A 22,337-nucleotide genomic window follows, 5' to 3' on the forward strand; every position below is an offset into this window, starting at 1 on the left:
TGGGCGGGTTCAGTTTTCATTTTGACTTTGCTCCTGTGACTCGGGCAAAGTGGCCTTCTTTCCCCCCCTCTTTTTGTGAATGATGGCATCTGCTGTGAAGATTAAGAGAATAATATCTGGGATATAAGATTTGCTCAGTCAATATTGCAAATTATTACTGCTTTTGTGCTACTGGCCAAGCACCGAAGCGAGCACTCTTGGGACTGCAGAAGGAGTCGCCTCGGATGAAGATGGGTTCGTAATCTGTGAAAGCCAGGCATGAGCCGTTAGGAGTGGGATGCTGAGCCCTGGCCCAATCAAGGGCTCAGCCAGCTTGAGTTGCCATGGAGCACTCTGTTGCCTTGAGTTGGAACCGGCGTCCTGAGCCTTTATACATAATTCATCTTACACAAACATCAAAACAGACAGCAAAAAAGGACAATGAAGAGGTTATTTACATAATTGTCTCTCTGCATGTAACTCTGCAACACATTAAGGTATTCACTGTGCATATGTAAATATTACTGTAGTGCATTGCATACAGTAAGTCACAGCCGGCCATGGATATGGGTGGCCACTGGAAGACAGTTTCCATAGAAGGTCGGCACAGTTTTCCAGCCCTAATGGTGTCCACCACGACCTTCAAGGTCTGAGAACAAAGCTTAGCCTGTTCCTGTGAAGAAACTGGAAGGTTAGGAAGAGAAGCCTCTCTCCTTGTGTCGCGGGGCCTGACCCCTCCTTGCCTCCTCTCCCTCCGCAGCTTCAGCAATCTCCTTCCTGATCCCTCTGCTGTCTCTAGCCCCTCCTGGGGTCCCCTTCCTTTCCTTATCTCTGCTCTGCCTTTAGCAGTTTGCTGGCTGCCTCCCAGACAGTCTCGCCACGGCCGGCAGCATCCTGTCCGTCAACTAGCAGCCCCCTCTCAGTTTTCTGTTACTGTGGACGTCACAGCCGCCCTCGTAGACAACAAACCTTGGGATGCTTGGCTGTTTTTCCATCCATCCAGCTGTCCAGTTGTGTGAATCTGTTTCTGTCTGCTCACATCTGTCTGCTTTTCTCAGTCCTGGCATGGTTCCTCCTGGCTTTACTTTCTCCTTTCCAACCTATCTCATTAGTCAGCCAGATTAATATTCCTGAAATGCACCCTGATGTCCTGTCCTTCAGCCCTCTGGGCAGAATGCAGCCTCCTTCTCCTGGCATCTCAGAACTTCCCTGGTCTGGCTTCACCTTTCCTCTCCAGTTGCCTTTCTAGGGTTTCCATATTCTTTTAACTAAAAAATTGTTGATGGGTATTTTGCTTGTCTGCATGTCTGTGCACCACTAGTGTGCCTGGTACCCTAGGAAGTCAGAAGTGGTTGATGGACCTCCTTGCACTGGAGTTTTAGAAGGTTGTGGTCTGCTTTGTGGGCACCGGGAACTGAACCAGGGTCTGCTGCAAGAGTGGCCGGTGCTCCTAAGTGAGGAGCAATCTCTCTCAGCTCACTTTCCCATGTTTGGATGCTCAGGGTTCAGAATGAGTTGTGACTTCCAGGCTTCATGCCTTTGGTGTCTGTCCAGAGCCACATCCCATTTCCTTCTTCAAGTTTTCTCCAGGCTTGACTTACCTTTCGGGTTGGCTCAGCCAGGTATGGCCCAGTTTGCCTTCCTCCTCTGAGGTCCCCCAGCTCCCTCTGAACCCCTCTCCTGTTCCTTACTATTGTTAGCTAGTCTGTGCTACACCCTGAACTACAGGCCCTTGCCAAGCCACCCAGGTAAATACAAAACCTAGCTGCAAATAGAACCTTCCTGTTCTCAAACCAGCTTCAAGACAATTTCCCCAGTGTCTGCTTCCAACAAGGGCTGCCTGTGCTCTGCCTGCCCCTCACATCTGGAGTTGCCTCGGTTTCTTTGACTTGGGAGGCCCCGTCATCTTTAAGTCCTGCATAACGTGCAATGGAAGGCTTGCAAAACTGCGGCCAGCTAGAGGCTGCTTTGGAGCCAGATGTGTGAGTGAATGGTCAGTGAGTGATGAATGCCACAGTGGGCAGCTTTCCTTGGGAGTCTCTTTGCCCCCTTTTCCCCATGAAGGGGAAGTATAGCTTTTCTTTCTTGCTGACTGGTTGCTTTAGAGCAGCATTGAAAATTCCAGCACTCCTTCATTATCCTATCTCAGGCCCCATGTGAGAAACTGCAGATCTGCAGATACCCCCAAGGCTGGACCACTGACTCTAGTTAAAATGTGGATGTGGAATCCACCTGTTATCTTCAGAAGGCTGCCCCTGTCAGAGCTCAGCATCCTCTAGGGACTGGTTCTCTGACACAAACCCCCCACCCCTGTCGTGGATGCTCAAGCCATGCTATATCAAGAATGGGGTAGGATTTGCAGACAACATTGGTTCATCTTCTGGTATAGTGTAAATCATCTCTAGATAACATATACTACCAACACAATGCAAGTACTGTGTCAATAGCTGTTGTTTCATGGAGAGTGATGTCAGAAAAGGAAGTATGTGCATGTTCAATGTAGACACTGCCAGCCCAGGCCCAACTGCGTCTTTGGTCTGCAGTTGGCTGAATCCAGGGATGTGGGACCCGTAGATAAGGAAGGTTGGTGTGAGTATTTCAGAACTACATGGGCTGTCAGACTATGTCTTTTGCTGGAATATTCTCTCCAGTATCTCTCTCCAGGTATCACAACTCTTTGCCTGGCCAGGTCCTCTTGGGACTTCAGACCAGATTAACTGTCATAGCTTTAAAGACCCTCTCCTGACCTCATTTTATTAGGCTCCCATCCCCAGGGCCACCGTGACACTCTGCTTGCCCTACCCCCAGGCTTCCACTCCCTGTCTCCCCAATGTCTCCCCATTGCCTGTACTGTGCTGGACACATGGAAGGAACTTAGTCCACACATGCTCCATGAAATCACTGAGGTGTGGGCGGTACAGGAACTGGTGGGTGGTGGGCGAAGCAGATGCTAAGTGGTATGTATCGGTCAGCACCTGCCACAGAACTGTTGGACAGCTGCAGGATCCGCAGTGGCATTTGGTCACAGGTGTTTATTGCTTGCTCTTCTGGCATTCTTTGGGGGGGGGGGGGGGTCAGCTAGGTAGCTCTGCTGATCTGAGTCGGGCTGGCTTGCAGGTTGAGCTGGTCTCTTTTGCTAAGGTGAGCAGAGCCGTATAGCTCCACAGCTTACACTGTGAAAGTCTCTGGTGATGGCCTGGGTCCAAGGATGAGTGGACACATGGCCTCTTGGGGACCTGGGTGGGAATAGGCACGCCACATTCTTTTAAACAAAGGCCAGTTCAGATCCAAGGACAGAGCGTAGATCTCACGTGGTGAAGACTGGGGTACAAGGAGGGACTGAAGGAGTCGGCCATTCCGGAAGCACCCTTTCAGCAGAGCATCAGAAGGCTGGGGCTGGAGTTCACTGCTCCTGGAGCCTTTTGCTACCACAGTTGTCTGCTGGGATCCTGAGTGTCATGCACATTTCTCCTGTCGTTGAGTGGTATCTGTTTATCCTTTCTCTAGTATCCTCTCAGACTGGGGAAGGCTCACAAACTGTAAAGTGCTGTGACAGAAGACCTAGCCGAAGGCATTTGGCCAACAGCATTGGCAAGGATGTGGGGTAGTGGAGAGAGGGTGTGTGGTGAGACCAAAAACATGTCCACTGGCCTGGCAGCCCAGGCTCCTGACAGCTGAGTTCCCTGGTAACTGGAAGCCCCATGGGCTCTCATACATAATGGATGTAATGAGTTTTGAAAAGCATAACATATCGTGTGGTTGTAAGGTGTTAGCAGGAATGCGTACCACCTTGGCCAGATTCACTATTTGACAAGTCAGGCTGCACCCACTGGCACTTCCTTTGTTCAGATGAGAAGCAGGGGACAAACTGGCCTGAAAAGACATTCCTGTGGTCCAAGAAAAGGACGAAGAAGATACCCTGAGTGTTTTACTTCTGCATAAGCCCGGGGGTGGGGGGATCTCTATGCGAAAAATCGTTGACTGTACCCTGTGTTCTTTCAGGCTCATCTACCCAGTGTATGTAGTAATGTTGGACTTGATCATTTCTCAGGAGTAGTTTCTGAGAGCATTTCTCCCCTCCTGAAAGTTTATGGCCCTCGGTGATGAGCTTCTCTGCAGTGGAAACAGGAGGTTCAGTTGGGCATGGGGGCATTTCTCCCACTGGCTTCAGGGGACAATACTAAGAAGGCTGCACACCGGCTCTGGCTCTGGAGAAGCTTTGGGTGGAAGGCAGGGCTTGAGGCCACTCCTCCCCAGACACAGAGAAGACATTTTGAAAGACCTCGCAGGATGGCAGGCAGAAGCCTTGAGTAGTGATCTGGGTTATGGGTTCTCAGGGGCTGGGCCAGTGCTCAGTGTAGAGGCCTCTGGACAGGCAGGCCCATGTCATCGGGGCTGCATTCCTTTCTCCACAAGCCATCACATATCTTCAGAGGCTGGACCTTGGATGGCCTTGCGGAAACACCTGGGCCCAAATGTGGCCAGTTCCCGCCGTGCAAAAGGAAGTGCCTGAATGTTTCTCACCGAGAGCGTATTATCATTTTTCTCTTCCCTCTCGCATGAATCATTTTGCTGGAATCCTCCCAGCGAGGGTTCAACTGGCTAATTGATTCTGTCCCCACAATCAGGGAATCAGCCTCAACCCCCAGGCAAAGCAGCTGAGCTCACCCAGTCTGAGCTCAGAGTGTGGCTGCAGCATTTTAGAACTTTAGAGCCCAGTGTCCTTGGGGAAGTCTTAATACAACTTCCCACTTTGCTTGGCCATAAGTTCTTTAGGGTTCACGGTCACTTTAAAGACATGAGATGTATGAGCTGCCCTGCCGATGGACTTGGGAATGGACTGGCCATTAGCACTTACCCTTAGGACTCCCTACCCTAGTCCCTGGTGACTGTGCTGACCCCCCTGTCTTGCTCTTGATTTCTCTGGAAGAGGAAGTCAAACAGACAGCAGGGTCCAGCCTCTAGAAAGGGGATTTTGTTGTTGTTTTGGACAGGCTCTCACTGTGTAGTCCTGGAGCCCTGCAACTCTCAGTGTAGACCAGGCTAGCCTCAAACTCACAGAGATCTGTTTGCCTCTGTTTCTGGAGTGTTAGGATTAAAGGTGTGTGCTTCTACATCTGGCCTGGGTACTTTATTAAATAAACTGATTAATGAATTAATTATGAGTATTTACATCTGGTTGGAGATTGTGTAGGGAGAGAGCAAAAGTGAGGGTATGTTCTTCACAAGTTATTTAATCTCTGAACTTCAGGTTCATCTTGAAAATCTGAGCTGTATTTTCCTTGTGCTAGGGAAACTTAGAAATAACATAAGCCAGGGCTGGCAAAGAATTGCTGCTTAATAAGAAGTAGCTGGGTTAAAAGTCTCACAGCCCATACATCTCTGGTCTTAGTGCCTGTGGGTCTAGGGGACTCACAGGAGAGTTGAGGTGCATTGTCCTCAGCTAGGGAGGAGCAGGGTCTAGGGTGGGAATGGGTGAGGCCTTCTTATAACCACAGGGTTTTATGTTATTTCCTAGAAGGAAATGCTGACTATGAGGGTCACTGGGGTCCCTAGAATTAATTCCTTCCTTCCTTCCTTCCTTCCTTCCTTCCTTCCTTCCTTTTCTCCCTCCTTCCTTTCCTTCCCCTCCCTCCCTCCTTCCCTCTCCCTTTCAGCCCACCCCCTTCCTTCCTTTCATATACAAAGTCTCTCTAGGTCACCTACTTGGCTTAGAATTTGTGATCTTTCTGCCTTCTGAGTGCTGGGATTACAGGCATATGCCATCACGCCTGGCTAGTAAGACCCAATCTGGCTCACCTCTCTTCCTATCAGTGGCTTGTCTAGGCATTGTGTGCCCTTCTTCTGGGGGAAGAGGGTGGGCTTAGAGCCAATAATGATCAGGGTGTTGCTCAGTACCCCTACCTTTCCAAGAGACCACAGCAAGCAAGTGGGTGTCACTGGCTTTTGTGCTTCTGCTCTGTTTAGTTGTTAACACTCTCTGTATCTCCTATTCTGAAGTCCCTTTAGAGTGCAGAAGGCTTCTGTGGCGTATCCGTTTCCCCAGTGAGCCGGCCCCCAGCAGTGTCTTGCATTTGGAAGGGCAAATGTAAGACAGTCAGACAGCAGGGAACGTGCAGTACAGCTCCAGCGGAAGTTAGGATCTGTTGTCCCCGAGTTCCTGCTAGAGCAGACTGTACTGGGCAGCCCACACTGGTGCTGGGGAGAAATGAGTGAGGCCCGGGAAGAGGGAGGGAGGAGCTCCTGGCCAGGCAGTAAGTGCAGGTGCTAGGCTCCTGGCCGGAGGTGATTCCAACAAGCTGCTGAGCATCTGACCCTGTTTAGACCAAAATGCAGCGCAGGGGTGGGTGTGTTGAGGGACTGCTCACTTGATTCTTAATGGGGGTGTGGGTGGACTTTCCCACTTCCTGTGCAGTCTAAGGCCCGCAGCTTGGGACTAGAAAGGCAACCCTCTGACCCACTGACCTAGGGCAGTCAAGCCATTTGCCTGAAGCCTTATGAAGAGTTACTGCCCAAGCAGGAAGCGGGGAGACCTCTGCACAGTGCCGCCAGGTGACAGCTAACACTCGGGAGGGAGGCTTTTTTTTCCCACTTTGGTTCAGGACCTGAAAAAGGAGCTTGGCAAAGAATTCCACCTTGTGTGAAAGGGACAAATGGATTTGTGTTGGGGTGGGGAGAGCTTACTCTGAGTGCCCCTGGGAAGGACTGGATTCCAGCCTGGTCACTCTCATTTGCTACAGCATTGGGAGAGAGATGTCTAGAAAGAGATCCACAAACACTTCTTCCTTGATTGACCTTGGGTCCTGACCGTAGTTACTGAGATTGCAAACATAATTTATGCTAATCTGGAGGCAGTATGCTTTTGCTTTGTTTTGTTTAGAGACAAGGTCTCAGGTGGCTCACACTGACCTCAAACTTGTTATGTAGTTGAGGATGATCTTGAATTTCCCATCCCCCTGTCTTTACCTCCCAAAGCACTGGGATTCCAGGTGTGCACCACCGCACCTGGTTTACGTGGTGCTGGGGATCGAAGCCAGGTTTTTGTGCATGCTGGACCGGCACCTTACCAGCTGAGCTACACCCCCAGGTTTCAAATCCAGTAATAATAGCACTGTTAAAAGGCCTCACTGAGGGAGTAAACAAAGTTGCCCTCTCCTTCCAAGGTCCCATCAACAAGCTGAGGTGGGAGTCCACCGAAGTTCACTCTGGAGAACAGCTCCGTGTATAGGCTTCCTGCAGAGCAGTGGGTGAGGGGTTAGGACATGGGTGGCCTTGAAACAGTCTCACTGGACGGTTTGCTCCCAGCATGGATAACGGCTCCCCCATGGCTATGCAGATGGAGACCCCTCCCCTACTCCTTCTCAGCCTGCATCCTCCAGCCTCTCCCAGAGGCCACAGGCAATTAGGGCAGAATTGCTTACCACTGGTTGAGAAGAGTGGCTGGATACTCAGGTGAGCGGCCCACAACCCTCCTGCCCCTCCTATGAGGGAACACCCACAGTCAACAGGTCTGTTGTGAGGATGTGTGCCCAGCTGAAGTCATGAAAATGGTGATAGTTTGGCTTGGACTATAGTCCCGTACAACAAATAATAAACATACCAAAAGGATTAAACCCATTTGTATATCTTTTACTATTTCGGGAACTCTTTGATATGTGTTGATACGGATACATACATGTATATGTATATCACATGCTCATGTACATAGAAAACCCAGTTTAAAACTTTACCACCCTTCTTAGATAGGTGTCCCTGAAGTATGTCCTTGTCAAGGATATTGGGCCTCTGGATAGTTTCTATTTCTCTTTTTCTTTCTTGATGCACAGGTTTTGGAAAAGTTTCCTCTCCTGCATATACCCTGATTCCTTGCCCCTGGTGACTCAAAGCTGTGGGCCTAGTGACCATGCAGGGGCACCTTAAAATCCAGGGCTGAAGTAATCCTTCCCTCTTTTTAAATTGATTTATCTTGGGTATTTGTTACAATAACAGAAAGCTGAGCAATATCAAACCTTACCAGACCGTGGCACACATGGATATTCCGCTCTCTGCGATGGGGCTTTGAACCATTAGTAAGCGGCTAGGTGACTGATTTTGTAATCCCCCCCACCCCCACCCCAAGCTTATCCTTAAAGTTGCTGAAGTTGGAGTTTGAGGAGGCAGTTATCTGGACCCCCTTTATTACGTCTTACTTTACTCTGTCTTTTCCCAGAGGCAGAGAGGGTCTCCTGAAGACTTTATTTTGAGGGTTCAGTGATGGGCAATGGGATTTGGTAATGGTGGGTGAATGAGCTTGATTGATGTGAACTATAAGCTAGACCATTTGCTGACCTTAGAAATCTAACCTGCACTCCTGTTATGGAATGAATTGAGGTCCCCTTTGAGAATCATTGCAGGCTTTTACGATGTTGAAGAGAACACACACACACACACACACACACACACACACACACACACACACACACACACACGGAACAAGATCCTTCTTGTTTCTCCTTCTTTCCCTTCTAAAAACCATTTGGGAAGAAAGTGCACAGTTGCCAGACTGCGAGAATGAGGTCATGGATCATAACTCATGTGGCTTTCAAAAACATAAATCATGCAGCCTGGCTGGAGCAGGCTTTCCATTCCTTGGCGAGCCTCTGGGAGCAGTAGCCACAATATGCATAAAGTATTTGGACTTCACCGTGAGCGTGGCTATCCTTCCAAGTGACATTTTCATCAGAAGGTCAAGGAAATTCATCCTGTGTCCTGTCACTGTCAGGTGAATTCATGCTGGCTGGAGGCGACTTGGAGACAGCTCTCAGGCAGTGGGGAGCCTTTCTGCTGCGCTTTCCTAACGTTATAAGCTGAAGGCTCTTGTGCAGTAAGCATATTTGAACATCTTCTGTCCAGTTGTGTGCTCTTCACACTTTTTTACACAGGTGCCTCCAGGGAGGATGTTTTTAGATTTCACCCCTAGAGGAGATACTGCCCTACGATGCTTAGCTATGAGCTTCCCAGGGTTCATTGATCTTTTGCAAAATGTGATGCCTCTCCTTATGTCAGAGGAATAATGTCTGTTGTAAAGAAGCTTTGGAAAAACAAAGCAAAACAAAACAGCAAATGGAATAGAAGTTGGCATCCTCTGGCCCTCAACCCAAACCTGGCCAGTTACCCATTTTTGTAAATAAAGTTTTATTGAAACAGTCATGTACATTCATTTCTTTATTGTCTATGGCTACTATTGTTCCACAAAAGCTGACCTAAGTAGTTGCTACACAAGCTGCAAATTTTGTGTCTGCAAATCCTAGAATATGTCTTGTCTGGCTTCTGGAGGAGATTTGCTAAACCCTGGTAGAGCACATAAATTCCTGGGAAACATCTACTGAACGAATGGGTTGATCTATGACCATGCAGAAAGGTGATCATGGCTGATTTTCTGAGGTGAGCTCTTCAGTCTTCCCTTCATGTGTAGGCAGCATTTAACCACAATCCCATTTCTGTACCTGTCTTTTATTATTTAACTAATTATATATATATACACATATATACATACATGTATGTCTATATGGTGTGTTCTAAGGCCACAGACTCTTTTTATGCAACAAAGTTTTTTACCGCATAGGAGAGTATTTCATAGGTGTGCCAGGATTATTGAAGTAGTCCTGTATAGTTACGTTGTAGTCCATTTTTATCTTTTATAGACAATTCTGTGATAAATATCCTCAATTATATACATTGTTTGTTTGGGTGCATGTTTGTAATGTCTCTGAATGTATTTTAAATCTTTAGTACTTTTTTTTAAAATTAGAAGTGTCTCATCTTCCTATCACATAGGAACTTCCTGGTTTGTTTGGGTTTTGTTGTTGTTTAATTTTTTTTTTAAAAAAATGGACCCCATCTAGCCCAGGCTTCTCTAAAACTCACTGTGTAGCTGAGGATAAGGTTAAACTCCTGATCTTCCTGCTCTACCTTCCAGATGCCGGGATTACAGACATATACCGTGATGCCTAACCAGTTAGGAGTTTCTTGCAGGCATGTTGTATGCATGATTCTGTCTCTGCTCCTTCTCTCTCTTGTGTAGATGTGCTTTCTACTCCACACACCTTCTAGACTGCATGCTAATTATTTATGGAGATTTTCAAGATGGTGCAGTGTCCATCATATTTGTTTCCAATGGCTGTTGCAGTGAGTGGTTACAGATCTGCTGACTTAAAATACACATTTACTCTTTCCTGTGTCTGGAAGCCGTCTCATCTTACTAGTGTAAATCAATGTGTTAGCAGAGCTTCTTCTAGAGGCTCAGGGTGAGAATCACTTCTATGTCTCTTCTTGTTGGCTACTGGCATTTTTTGGCTTGTCGCCTCACCAGGAGTCAGTTTCATGCCTGCATCGCCTTCTCTTCTGTGCCGAATCTCCCTCTTCCTCTGTCTAGTAAAGACATATGTCATTGCATTAAAGGTCCATTTGGACATCATTAGTCTAGTCACATCTGCAAAGTCCTTTATTGCCCCTGAAGGTAACATTTGGGTGTTCACAGAATAAGGAATTAAGTATCTTTAGGGGATCATTGTTATCCTACCTTGTGCATCGTTTTTTATTCATTTGAAAATATGTATGAGGCTGCGTATGGTGGTGTCCACTTGTAGTCCAACTATTTGGCATTTCAAGGTCAGACTGAGCAACAGTACAAGACCCTGTCTCACAAAACAACACGAGCTGGTTCTGGGTCTGTGCTAACCACCTTTTGTAACAATGATGCAAAAAGGACTTGTGTAAGAAAAACTGTAGATATGAGAGACGAACATAGACCGTGTATACTGTGCCTCTTGGATACCCAGGCTCTTGCACTACCTGGTTGAGATAATATGTTTGCTTTTCCCTGTTGTGCAGCCGTCACTGTTAACTGAGGTGAAGGACGAGCACACAGGATGGCGTTCTGTGGGATGATCTTAGGTGGTCTGCAGAGACCCAGCGGCCTCTCTGGCTCACACAAAGGGACAGTCCTTCCCTCTTCCATTTGCCCTCCGCCTCTCTGTTGACCCAGCAGTCTCTGCTTGCTTCCAGCATGTCTTCAACACGTCTCACCCTCACCAAACCTCTTTTATCAAAGAAGAAAGCAGATCGTGGGCTGCGGTATCCCAGAGAACTTACTAACCTTATTTTATGTTTGCCGTATTTATGTTTATGGCTACCCCTTCTTCCACTGATGACAGTGTCATAGAGCATCCCATCAAAGACAATGATTTGGAGATGCAGCTCAGTGGTACAGCATTTGCCTGGTATTTGAGAAGTCCTAGGTTCGGCTCCTAGTACTGAGAAATAAGGTGGAAGAGTAATGATTTAAAAATATGAATAAAGCCAGGTGAAGTGGCGCATGCCTTTAATACCAGCACTTGGGAGGCAGAGGCAAGTGGAGATTGTGACTTCAAGGCCAACCTTGAATTTCAGGACAGCCAGAGCTACATAGAGAGAACCTGTCTTGAAACCCCCTCCCCACAAAACAAAACAAATAGGACAACTCTTTCCTAAAGATCACCTAATGACTGAGGTGAGGTCTGTGATAGACTTGGAAGCCTCCAGGCTGGCCATCGACTCTCTGCTTCTTCCACAAAAAGTCAGGCATTCTGAGTCAGAGGCCACAGCTGGATGCTCTCAGCGTTAATGACTTCTCATTTTTTTTTCATTTCAATGCATCTGATCCTTTAGGGACCACTGGGCATCAGAGTTGTGAATATTAATCTTGTGTTGAGATTGATCACAGTCGACTTTAACTCAGGGACTTGGGCAGGAGGAGGCCTGGCTTTATCCTGCCTGTCCTTTGCCTTTCACTGAACATCTGGAATGCAGAGAAGTCTGACTTCAAGGCAGGGACTGGCTATTACTTGGACACAGTGCAGATGTTAGGGGAAACTCTCTCCCACCTCATCAGATTTCGATGGCATCTTTTTGCTGACTGCTTCCTGCTTGCAGGAACTGCAGAACTGGATTTTCCTGTTTGGATGGTTGTGGGAAGTGTGAATCTCCTGTCCCCCTCCCCCCATCTTCTCAGATATATATGAGATGCTAATTCTTGAGTGTAGGGGACTGTGGGGGAACACACCACTTCCTCTTATGTGAGGAAGATCTTCCTGGTTAACATCTCCATCGTCATTACAAAAGAACTCTTGTTATTTTTAAATGCTAGCCCACAGACCATGCTTTTTTGGGGGGTAGGGGTGAGAAATGGAACAATAAGTGCAAATTCTCACTCAGTGCCTTCCCAGCATTTGTGTACCCCACTCCTCAGAAAGCTGCACACAGCTAGGATTTACTTCAACAAAGCCTCTGGAGTTGGTAGGCTTTGATTCTCTGCTTCCCCAAGTAATGATGGTGCATGAGCAGGCTGATGGGTAGTGCATCTGAATTGTTCAAGAAGCATCTTTGGCATGTGATATAAGACAGTCAGCCCAAAGACTCTGTCAGAAGAAGCTCAGCAAGCCACCTCATGTCTGTGCCTCTTTCTCGTCTATGAAATGGAAAACTTGTCTCTTAAGGCTGTAGCAGAGATCCGTGGAAAATATTGAACTCCACAAATGCCTGCTTTTAACTCCCTCCCATTTGCAAATGGGAAAACCACAGGCCAAAGATGAACTGGCTTGTTCCAGGTCACATGACTCGACAGTGTCTAGGCCAAGCTCTGAGTGCAGTCAAATTTTATGCCAGACCTAGCTCTGGCCACTATAGAACCCATTTATCCAGGCTAGAGAAACAGCTTCATCCTGGGGCTGGTTCTCCTGGGACCCCAGGGAGCCCTGCTAACCCCTGGCAGAACCTGACAGAGCCTCCTGTGGATCCGGAGCTGCCTGGTTTGTATCCTGTGAATTCTTTGCTCTCTTTTGCTCAGTTTTTTTCACCTATGAATGGTGTGATAATTACCTCTTCCATAGTCAGAGTGGTGGTAGCTGCTAACCTGCCTGCCTTGGTAAAGGCTGATGAAGGAAAGTAGAGACCCTGGTCAGAGGAAGGAAGGAGAGGAGAAAGTTACGATGTGCCAGGAACAGGCTAGCCTGGGCAGACAAGGATTCTGAAAGGACCCACTCACAGAGGGGTACTCGCCTGGTCTCTTGGGCTTCTCCCTGCGGCTCAAAGACAAAGCAGATGCATCTGGGCCTGGGCCCAGGTTGCCAGGGTAACTGCTGCAGCAGCTGCCTGGGACCTGCAGCTGAGGCCCTTGGTTGCCAGGGAGGCCCCAGAGCTGGGGCGAATGGTCAGGGGACTGCCAAAGGAAAGCTGCCTCTCCATGTAAGGGAGGCTGAGAAGGGGTGTTCGCGGGATCACACAACCTTCCTGGTGGGGCTGTGGACAACTGAGACAGAAGTGGACCCCGGGGGGCAGCTCTGTGACCAGAGCCTTTGGTGCGCATTGTGTATGATGACAGTAGTGATGACTCCTTCACTGCATCCCTACTGTGTGCCGCGTACTGCGCGAAATGCTTTCCGCACATACCAACTCTCACCACTGCCAAGCAGATTGGGAAGCCAGGCTGGCTGTCCCCAGAGCCTGTGAGCATGTATCCTTTGTTCTGTGTCGGGCCACCTCTGTAGAGATGCTGTGTCCCTAGAGCCCCTTAGGCACCTGGCATGTTATTTCTAGTCCGATGCTGGTATCAACCCTGCAGGGCAGGTAGAGTCACCTGGCCTCTGCAGTAACTCGACACCCAGGCTTTACAGTGTACACCTGGTGAGGATAGATAAGGTAAGTCAGGGACATTGGCTGGATGATTCGACACCACGCCATTTTCTCTGGGGTTGGAATGAGAGGGCAGGGACCCTGTCAGGATGCTTGGTTTTGGGCTGGGCAATAAGGGTCTTCATCACCCTGATGTTCTGGGAGTTTGTGGACCCTACTGCTTGCTCTTGTCGGAGCAGATGTGCACACATGTGAGTCACAGATCCAGTGCTGTCCTGCCTTCTCTGGGCTTCCGTTTCTATTCAAGGAAATGGGTATAATGGGGAAATTCTGTTGAGTCTTACATCAGTGCTCCCCCATGGAAGCGGTCTGCAGTGTGCTTGCCACAAGCCACGCGTGAGTCTGAGAGCTGGAGACGAGGTGCACGTGCTGAAAGAATGACCTTAATTTTAATCAAATTTAGGGCTGCGGGGTGAGTCAGCAGGTACAGTTCTCGCTGGGCAAACACGAGGACCATAGTTTGGATCTCTAGAAGCTGTGTAAAAGCCGGGTGGGTGTGGTGACCTGCCTACAGTCTCAGGGTATGGGAAGGGGAGAAGGTGTGTGTGTGTGTGTGTGGGGGGGGTGTCCTTGGAGTGAATTAGCTGGCCAAACCAGCTAAAATGGGGAGTTCTAAGTTCAGTGAGAGTTCCTGCCTCAATAAATAAGGTGGAGAGCAACCAAGGAAGACACTCAACATCAGCCTTGGGTCTTCACATGCACTCCATATGTGTGTGAACACACACACACACACACACATCACACATACATGCAAAAATCAAATAAAATTCTAATAGCCACCCATGGCTAGTGGCTGCTGAGTTGGGCAGTGTGGTGGTAACAAATGCCAAGCACTGAGTCAGGAGACTTCTCTGAGTAATTATTTTGTTGTTGTCGTTACAACAATACAGGGCTGATTGCGTTTTCTCCATTTCACAAAGGAGACCTGTTCCAGCTCACGGACGAACACATGAACAGGTGACCCCAAAGCCTGCTCTGCTGTCCCACGGAGCTGAGGACCTTCGCCTCAGGAGGGCCTCTCCTCAAAGTCAGAATGCACTGGGATGGACAGGCAGGCCCAGGCCCTGTGCTCACACACACCTAGTGACAATGGAGGGGAAGGGTGGAGACCGGAAGTGGGGTGTGATCTCTGAAAGGGAAGGCACTCAGGACCGCCATGGGGGACCAGCCCTGATGTTGTCCATCCCTTGATCCCTTTGAGCTCTGGTTCTGCCACTTCCTAGGTGGCTGTGGGCAAATGTCTTCTCCTCCCGAGTCTTAGCTGATTCATCTACAGAATGGGGCGATAATACCAACGGTCTTACGAGATACCATGACAACCAGGAGAGGTGCACATGGAGGCAAGGACCACCAGCTTGCCATCCTGCTTAGCTCCGGGAGGCTGGGACTGGGTAAGGGCACGCTAACTTGCTTTTCGGGATGTTCAACCCCGAAAGGCCTTTCAATGTAAGGGGTGCAGGATGACCCCTGCATTCCAGGACAGGGCTCACAGAGCAGATCAGGCGGGGGCTCTAGAAGAGCTGGTATTCTGTTTTAGCTGGTATGCTTGTTCATTACCCAAGAGGCTATCTGCAGGCTGAGGGCAGACGCCTTCAGGCAAGCTGGCAGGTCTCACCCGCCAGACCTTTTCACCCAGAACTCAGCTTGGCATCAAGTTTCAGGTTGGGCTGCTGTTTTCTTCTTTGTTATGGAAAATTTCAACCAATAACAAGAGCCAAGTGAGCACTATCACTTGTCCTGGTACCTGCACACCAGCCATCACAGCTAAACGTCTAGAGTCAACTCAGTTGGGGCCAGCTCTGCTTGACTTAAAACTTCCATCCTCTGCGCACCTCCCAGCCCCCCCAGCCACCCCCCTGCCAGGGTTATGATGAAGCAAATCTAAGCAGCTCCACATTGTGCATGTGCATGTGTGCGTGCGTGTGTGCGTGCGTGCGTGCGTGCGTGTGTGTGTGTGTGTGTGTGTGTGTGTGTGTGTGTACACGCGTGTGTGCGTGCAGGTCAAGAGGACGACTTGCAGGTTAGCAGGTTCCAAAGACTTAATTCAGGTTGTCAGGCTTGGTGGCAAGCACCTTTATTTATCTGCTGAGCCATTTTGTCGGCCTGACTCAGAATTTTAATATTGAAATTTGTGGGACTGAAAATAGGATCAGAAAGTTTTCATTTGCAGAAAATTAATACAGCTGGAGTTGACCATATTAAACATTTATAAAATGGCCTTCTATTTTTCTGTTGGAGAGTGCAGTTCTTTGGGAGCCGGAGAGGCTCAGTGGTCCGGAGCACTTGCTGCTCTTGCAGAGGACCTGGGTTCAGCTACCAGCACCGCATGGTGGCTCACAACCATCTGCAGTTGCAGTTCAGGGGACCCAATGCTTTCTTCTGATTTCTGTGGGCAGGCCCCAGGCATGCACATGGTAAACATGCATAAATGCAGGTGAAACACTCATACATATGAAAGAAATTAACCCAAAAGTTTAGAAGAATGCAATTGCTTTTTTTTTCTTTAAATCTAAAAAAATTCTCAAAAAAATTGAATCTTTTCTTTTTTTTCTTCTGGTTTTTTTTTTTTTAGACAGAGTCTCACTGTGTAGTCCTGGGTAGCCTAGAACTTGCTACACAGATCAAGCGGGCTTCAGACTCATAGAGATCTGCCTTCTTTTGTCTCCTGAGTGCTGGGGTCAAAGGTGTGCACCACCATGAGCCACTTTTTTGGAAAGGATCTTTTGCCCAAATGAATTGAAGATGTATGTTTATTCAAGCCCCTTCATCCAGATGTTCCTGGTAGCTCATTCATGTTGCCCACAATAGGAAGTGCTCAACGTGCCCTTCAGTAGATAGGCAAATAAACAAACTCACAGTCACCTGTACATTGGAATATTAGTCTATGATAAAAAAGAAATGAATTGTCAAGTGACAAAATGGTATGGGAACATTCTAAATGCATGTTGCTGAGAAAGAGCTGGTCAGGAAGGCTGCCCCCTGAAAGGGTCAAGCTCTAGACATTCTGGGGAACGTAAGACTGGGGGATATGGGAAAACACACAGGGGTATTGAAAGGATAGGTTGGCCACAGGAAGGGGTGACAGAAAGGGTGACTAGGCAAACCACAGAGGCCTCTGGGGGCAGTGAAACTGTGCTGTATGGGACGATAATGGTGGCACTTGTCAATTAAAGACTTGCCTAACCCCTTCAGGAGACAGAGCACCAAGAGAGAACCCCAAGGTAAAATATGGACTCAGAATAAGAGTGTATCTGCATTAGTTCTTCAGTGGCAATAAATGTAGCCAGCAAAAATATCCAGGAGAAGAGAGGCTGCAGGGGCGGAGTAGATGGGAGCTCCTGCCCCTCCTGCCAGTGTTTGGGCAAACCTGAATTTACCCCAACCTAGTTCATTCATTGAGAAAAGCTTGAGCCAGGCATGGTGGTGCACACCTTTAATCCCAGCACTCAGGAGGCAGAGGCAGACGAATCTCTGTGAGTTCGAGTCCAGCTTGTTCTATAAAGTGAGTTCCAGGAAAGCCAAGGCTACAGAGAGAAACTCTGTCTCCAAAAACAAAATAAAACAAAAAGAAAGGAAGGAAGAAAGGAAGAAAAGAAAAGTTTGACTTCCTAATTCCATGGATCTTCTTCTGCTTGGGAGGCTGTGGCTGTGAGGCACAGTGCGTGGCCCTGGCTATTGCCGTGGGCGGCAGCTTTGGTGAGACTGTGGCCCCCGAGAGTGAGCCGTCTGTGATGAGGTGGGCAGGCTGTGGGTTCTTAGGCTTTGAGTGCCAGAGAAATATGGTCTTAACCTGTGAGCAGTGGGGGTACTGATGGACTCATCAGGAGAGTGACGTGGGGAGATGATACTTCAGGAGATTTGGGCTGTAGGATTAGTAGTATCCCTTCTTGGAACTTCGTGCCCTGTTTGTAGAACCAGAAGGCTGTACTGGTTGTCAGGGAAGCCGTCTTCAGCCCAGGGTCTGAGGTCGAAGCCTGGCCCCACTCCCCCTCCCCTCCCTCCCCTGCCTCTGCCCCACTGTCTCATGCTTTGGTTGGATGCCTCCCCTTGGGGGACATCTACTGCACAAGGCTGTGCCTGGGGAGCAGCTCCATTTGATTTGATCTGATTTTTCTCTCTGTGAAGTCTTCAAGGGGAAGAGCCAAGGCCTGGTCTGTTCCTAGCAGCCTCATGGGGAGGAGACAGAAATCAGGAGACTGGGAACCAACTCCCTCGGGGTTAAAGAGCTGGATAGGATGCAGAGCAGGATGGGAGGAGGTCTCTGATTGCTCGACACCTTGACTTCCACCTAGCCCAACTCCACCTGCCCCCACTTTGGAAGCTCTAGCTGGCTGTGTGCGTTAGGGGAGGCATCTCTGCCCCTTCCAAACTGTCTCCTGTCACTGCAGTATGATTTATGAGCTTTTCCTCTAAAACATGAGAACACTGGCCGCTGACGATGCCCTGTAGTCGGTCTAATAAGCGGCATCTTCTTGTTATGCGCAGGATGCTAGGGGCAGAAGAGGGGGGAATCCACAGTGGGCTGGGCTTTGTTTTCTTTGAACATGGAAAACACCAGGCTCTTGGCGGATCTCAGTCTCTGTAGTGTCCAAAGCTTTATTGTCACCTTTAGGGGGATGTGAGTCTGACTCCTAGCGCCGCTTTGCACTAGCTTTTAGGACCGTAGCCAGATGGTGTCCTCTGAGCCACCACCCCCTAACTGCAGAGGTGAAGTTGGGGATACCAGCAGTGCCCTCCGTCTAGGAGTGCCCTGTGGTTTGTATGAGAGAGGCACCGGCAGAACATGAGCCCTTGAGACGCTGGCATCATCGAGATGATTCTAACAGTGGAGGGTCTGAAAGCTGGTAGGGGATATCTGCAGAGGATTGTCGTGGCTGTGTGTTGATACAGCGGCTGGGTCTCACAAGAGTGTCAGCATTTCCATCCATTTACACACATGGGCCTGTGAACACACATGCCTGTGCAGCTGGTGATAGTTCACAGAACATAATGTCATCTTCGCCAAGCCTCCAAGCTTAGTTTACACAAAGCCTCTGTTCTTCCTCTGTAGAAACTGATCCTGCATGAGGGCCACACTCTGTGTGCTTGTGTGTAAAAACTGATAGTGAGAGCCACACCATGTGTGTGTGGCACGTGTGTGCACATGTGTGTATGTGTATGTATTTGTGGGGCATATGTATGTGTATGCATGTGGTGTATGTGTGTATGCATGCGTTTATGTATGTGACATGTGTACATGTGTGTATGCATGTGTATGTGCCATGTATAAGTGTATGGTGTGTGTGTGTGTGTGTGTGTGTGTGTGTGTGTGTGTGTGTGTGTGCATGTATGGCATGTATTGTAATGTGACTTTCGTCCAAGTTTGTCTGGTACGTGAGGTTGGTGAGTAGTGTGTGGTTAATGCCGAGTATGTGACACGCACTATGTTCTGTGTATGAACTTTGTGTTTATCTGTGTGTGTGTCACCCATGTGTGATTGTGTGTCAGATGAGGTGCTCGCGGTCAGCTGCTTTGTGGGCTGGGCAGAGGAACATAAGCATTAGTAGCTTGTTGGACAGGTACTGTTTTCTGATGGGTCTGTTTTGTTCTGGGAGACTCTATACTCAGAGCTTGGATTTCATTTGTGGAGACCTCAGAGAGAATGAAAACAAGCATCAATCCAAACCAGTGCTGGCAATCTCTGATGCCAGGAGTCCCACAGTGTGCTGGGGAGGGTGGCAGGCCAGTGGGTTCGCCAGGCCTTGCTGGAAGGGGCCCTCCCACCAGGGCTGCAGGGCAGCAGTGTGGTCTGCTGTCTACCCTCAGGATGAACTCAAGACTCTCTGCTGTCCCACAGTTTTAGTTGACATTTAAAGTGTTTCAGTGTTACTGTGTAAGGAGTTACAAAGGATATATTTCTACCAAGTTTTAAATATTGGCATTTTAGAATAATGTTGCACCGTTCTCTAAAAAACTAAAACTCAATGACATTGCAGTTTAAAAAGTTGTCTTCTCGTGAGGTGTTACATAATCCAGAAAAATGCACATATGGGGTGCAGCTCCATTCATCTGCCCGTGTTCTGCCCAGATCAAGGTATTGGGCATGTCCAGAACCCCAGAAGGCAACCTTGTGTTCCTCTGAGTCAACATGCCCCTAAAAAATGGCAGCTTCTCTCTCTAACAGTGTAAACTGCTCTTCCTGGTCTCATTTTTCCTGGCTGGTTCAATAACCATGAGATCCATGCAGTTCAAGCCTGTGCTGTATGGAGCCTGTACCTTCTCACCACATAGCGTTCTCCTGAACAAAACATCACTTCTTTCTTACTGGACTTTGGAGCTTCTAATGATTAGTGATAAAGCTCTGACTCTTGAGCATATTTTTGGGTGGACATAAGCATTGATTCCTTTTGGGTATTTATCTGTGAGTAGAATTGCCAGGTCATAGGAAGAATTCTGTAATACATCCATATTCTCCACTGTCCATCAAAGAGAACCCAAAGGTATAAAACTTTTTACATCATTTATTATCTTTTAAAATTCATAATTTTCTTCAATTTCTTTCACAGAATTTTATCTTAATATGGTTTTATGCTTAAAACTTATAAATTGATTATCATATTTCTTTTTAACCTATATACAAATTGCAATAGACATTTTGACTTTTAACGTTACATTTAATTAATTAACTAATTAGAGCACAGAGGGTTTGTGGTCCTTTGAATTGAGGAAGGCTTTTCTAGTACCAATATTTGAAATTGTTCTTTTTGGGACACCCAGATATTTTTGCCATTTTGGGGTCTTCCATCATAGTTAGACTCTGGGTGATTGCAGCCTTGGTTTTTCTTCTGGAAATCGGGAACAGACCCCTTGTAAAGCGTGAAGTGGGAGGAGGATGGTATTCTCAGGCAGAGCTGGACAGCACAGCGTTGGGAATGAGGCTCTCATGTGGATTCTCCCATACTCCCGTCTGCAAACCTGTTGGGAAGCCTTGCCATGTCCCCAGGTAGCTCTGTGCTAGTTTGTAGACCTCTTAGATGATGGTGATGATGGGAAGGGGACACTGGACCATTTAAGGATGGGCTTGAGTGATTTACAGTATTCATGGGGTGTAGACAGGGAACCCATGCTAAAGAGCTGAATGTAAGCTTTAGGCAGAGGGGAGCCTGGGGTATTTTTGAGAAGGTTGTCAGGAAAGAGCAAATAGGATGTCTTGAAGAGCTGAATCTATTGAGGACCCAGGAAGGGGTTTCTGCATCTGAACTGTGGCATTGAAGGTATTAGGACTTGACAGAATGCTGGGCTGTGACTGTTAGGACATCAGGACACGTTAAGGTTGTTAAGGGTTTTAAGGCCTGAGGTGAGATTTTTTATATTTTTTTTAAACTCGACTCCTCTTTTGAACATTCCTCCTGGTTGCCCAGACTCAGCTCTATCAGCCAATACTTCTCCAAGTGTAGACTAGGTTCTTCTAGAGGCATTTGAGATGTTTAGGAGCTCAGGTTAATTGAAAGCAGTATAGGCAGGTCCTTGACAAACCTTCTGATGCCCTCTGGGTCCTGCCTGCGTTAATGGGAAAAATCTAAACACTTCTCCCTGGGCTACCTCCTCTTTGTTGACAAAGAATTAGCCTCTTGGGCAAGGCCTCTGGCCCTTTGGCAAACCCTAGTTGTAGTGTGTAAATAGGATATAAAAACGTTATTTTCATAGAACTCATTTCTGATATCCCAGGCTGCAAGGGCTCTCCTTTTTCTGGAGATAGATAGATAGATAGATGGATAGATAGATAGATAGATAGATAGATAGATAGATAGGTAGATTGATTTTTAGTTTAAGCAAATTCATTCCAGTGATAAAAATTAGTTAATTTGCTAATCATGTAGCTGGTGGACTGTGCATCAGAAACCTTCATGGCAACATGGAGTAACTCAAGTTTGGGAAACAGTAGGTTAGACTGTAGAGCAGAAGGGGACCCTTGCCAAATCTCTGCATAGCAAAGTTGGGGCTCTGTCTGAGTTCTGGGGGGTCTGGGTCCACTGCTGTCCCCAGCCGCAGCCTGATGCTCAGCTCCTTGCCTCCCGCAGAGATCCGCATGCAGCTGGTGGAGCAGTTCAAATGCCTGGAGCAGCAGTCAGAGTCGCGGCTGCAGCTGCTGCAAGACCTGCAGGAGTTCTTCCGCAGGAAAGCTGAGATCGAGCTGGAGTACTCCCGAAGCCTGGAGAAGCTGGCTGAGCGCTTCTCCTCCAAGATCCGCAGCTCCCGGGAACACCAGTTCAAGTGAGAAGTTGGCTCTGGGTCCTGGGGTGGGAGGTAGCGCTGGGCAGGAGGGCTGTTGGCAGAGGCAATGAGCCAAGGAGGCCAAGAGTGGATGAGGAGGCCAAGAGTGGATGAGGAGGCCAGGACTGGACCTTGACCTGTGAGGTCCTGCGAGGTGCTGGGTTCTGCAGCTTCCAGGAGCTTGGTGTTCTCATGCACCAATTAAAGATGGAGATGACTTCCATGCAGAAGGCTGCTGTAGAGAGTAGATGAGTGTCTCTGCCTTTGTTTATGCCCAGCTGAGACTCTGTACCTCCTTTCAGCACATCATGACTTTATCTGGTTGACTTTTACTTGGGTATCAATCAGCTCAGCTTCTATGTCCTTAGACTAGACATCTTCTCGTGAACTAGGTC

At 48.2% G+C, this 22,337-nt stretch overlaps 1 protein-coding gene across 4 annotated transcripts in view; it reads left to right on the top strand.

The window, feature by feature from the left end:
- The window catches only part of Srgap3 (SLIT-ROBO Rho GTPase activating protein 3), a 232,955-nt gene that overhangs the window by 98,672 nt on the left and 111,946 nt on the right, over positions 1-22,337 (top strand). For all 4 annotated transcript variants that reach the window (XM_028863879.2, XM_028863883.2, XM_028863881.2 and 1 more), the window contains exon 2: positions 21,750-21,942. In XM_028863879.2, coding sequence (XP_028719712.1) covers positions 21,750-21,942 — 193 coding nt within the window. The remainder of the gene's footprint in view (positions 1-21,749; positions 21,943-22,337) is intronic.

Source organism: Peromyscus leucopus, chromosome 3 (genome assembly GCF_004664715.2).
Source record: "Peromyscus leucopus breed LL Stock chromosome 3, UCI_PerLeu_2.1, whole genome shotgun sequence".
In the NCBI taxonomy this organism is placed as follows: Eukaryota; Metazoa; Chordata; class Mammalia; order Rodentia; family Cricetidae; genus Peromyscus; species Peromyscus leucopus.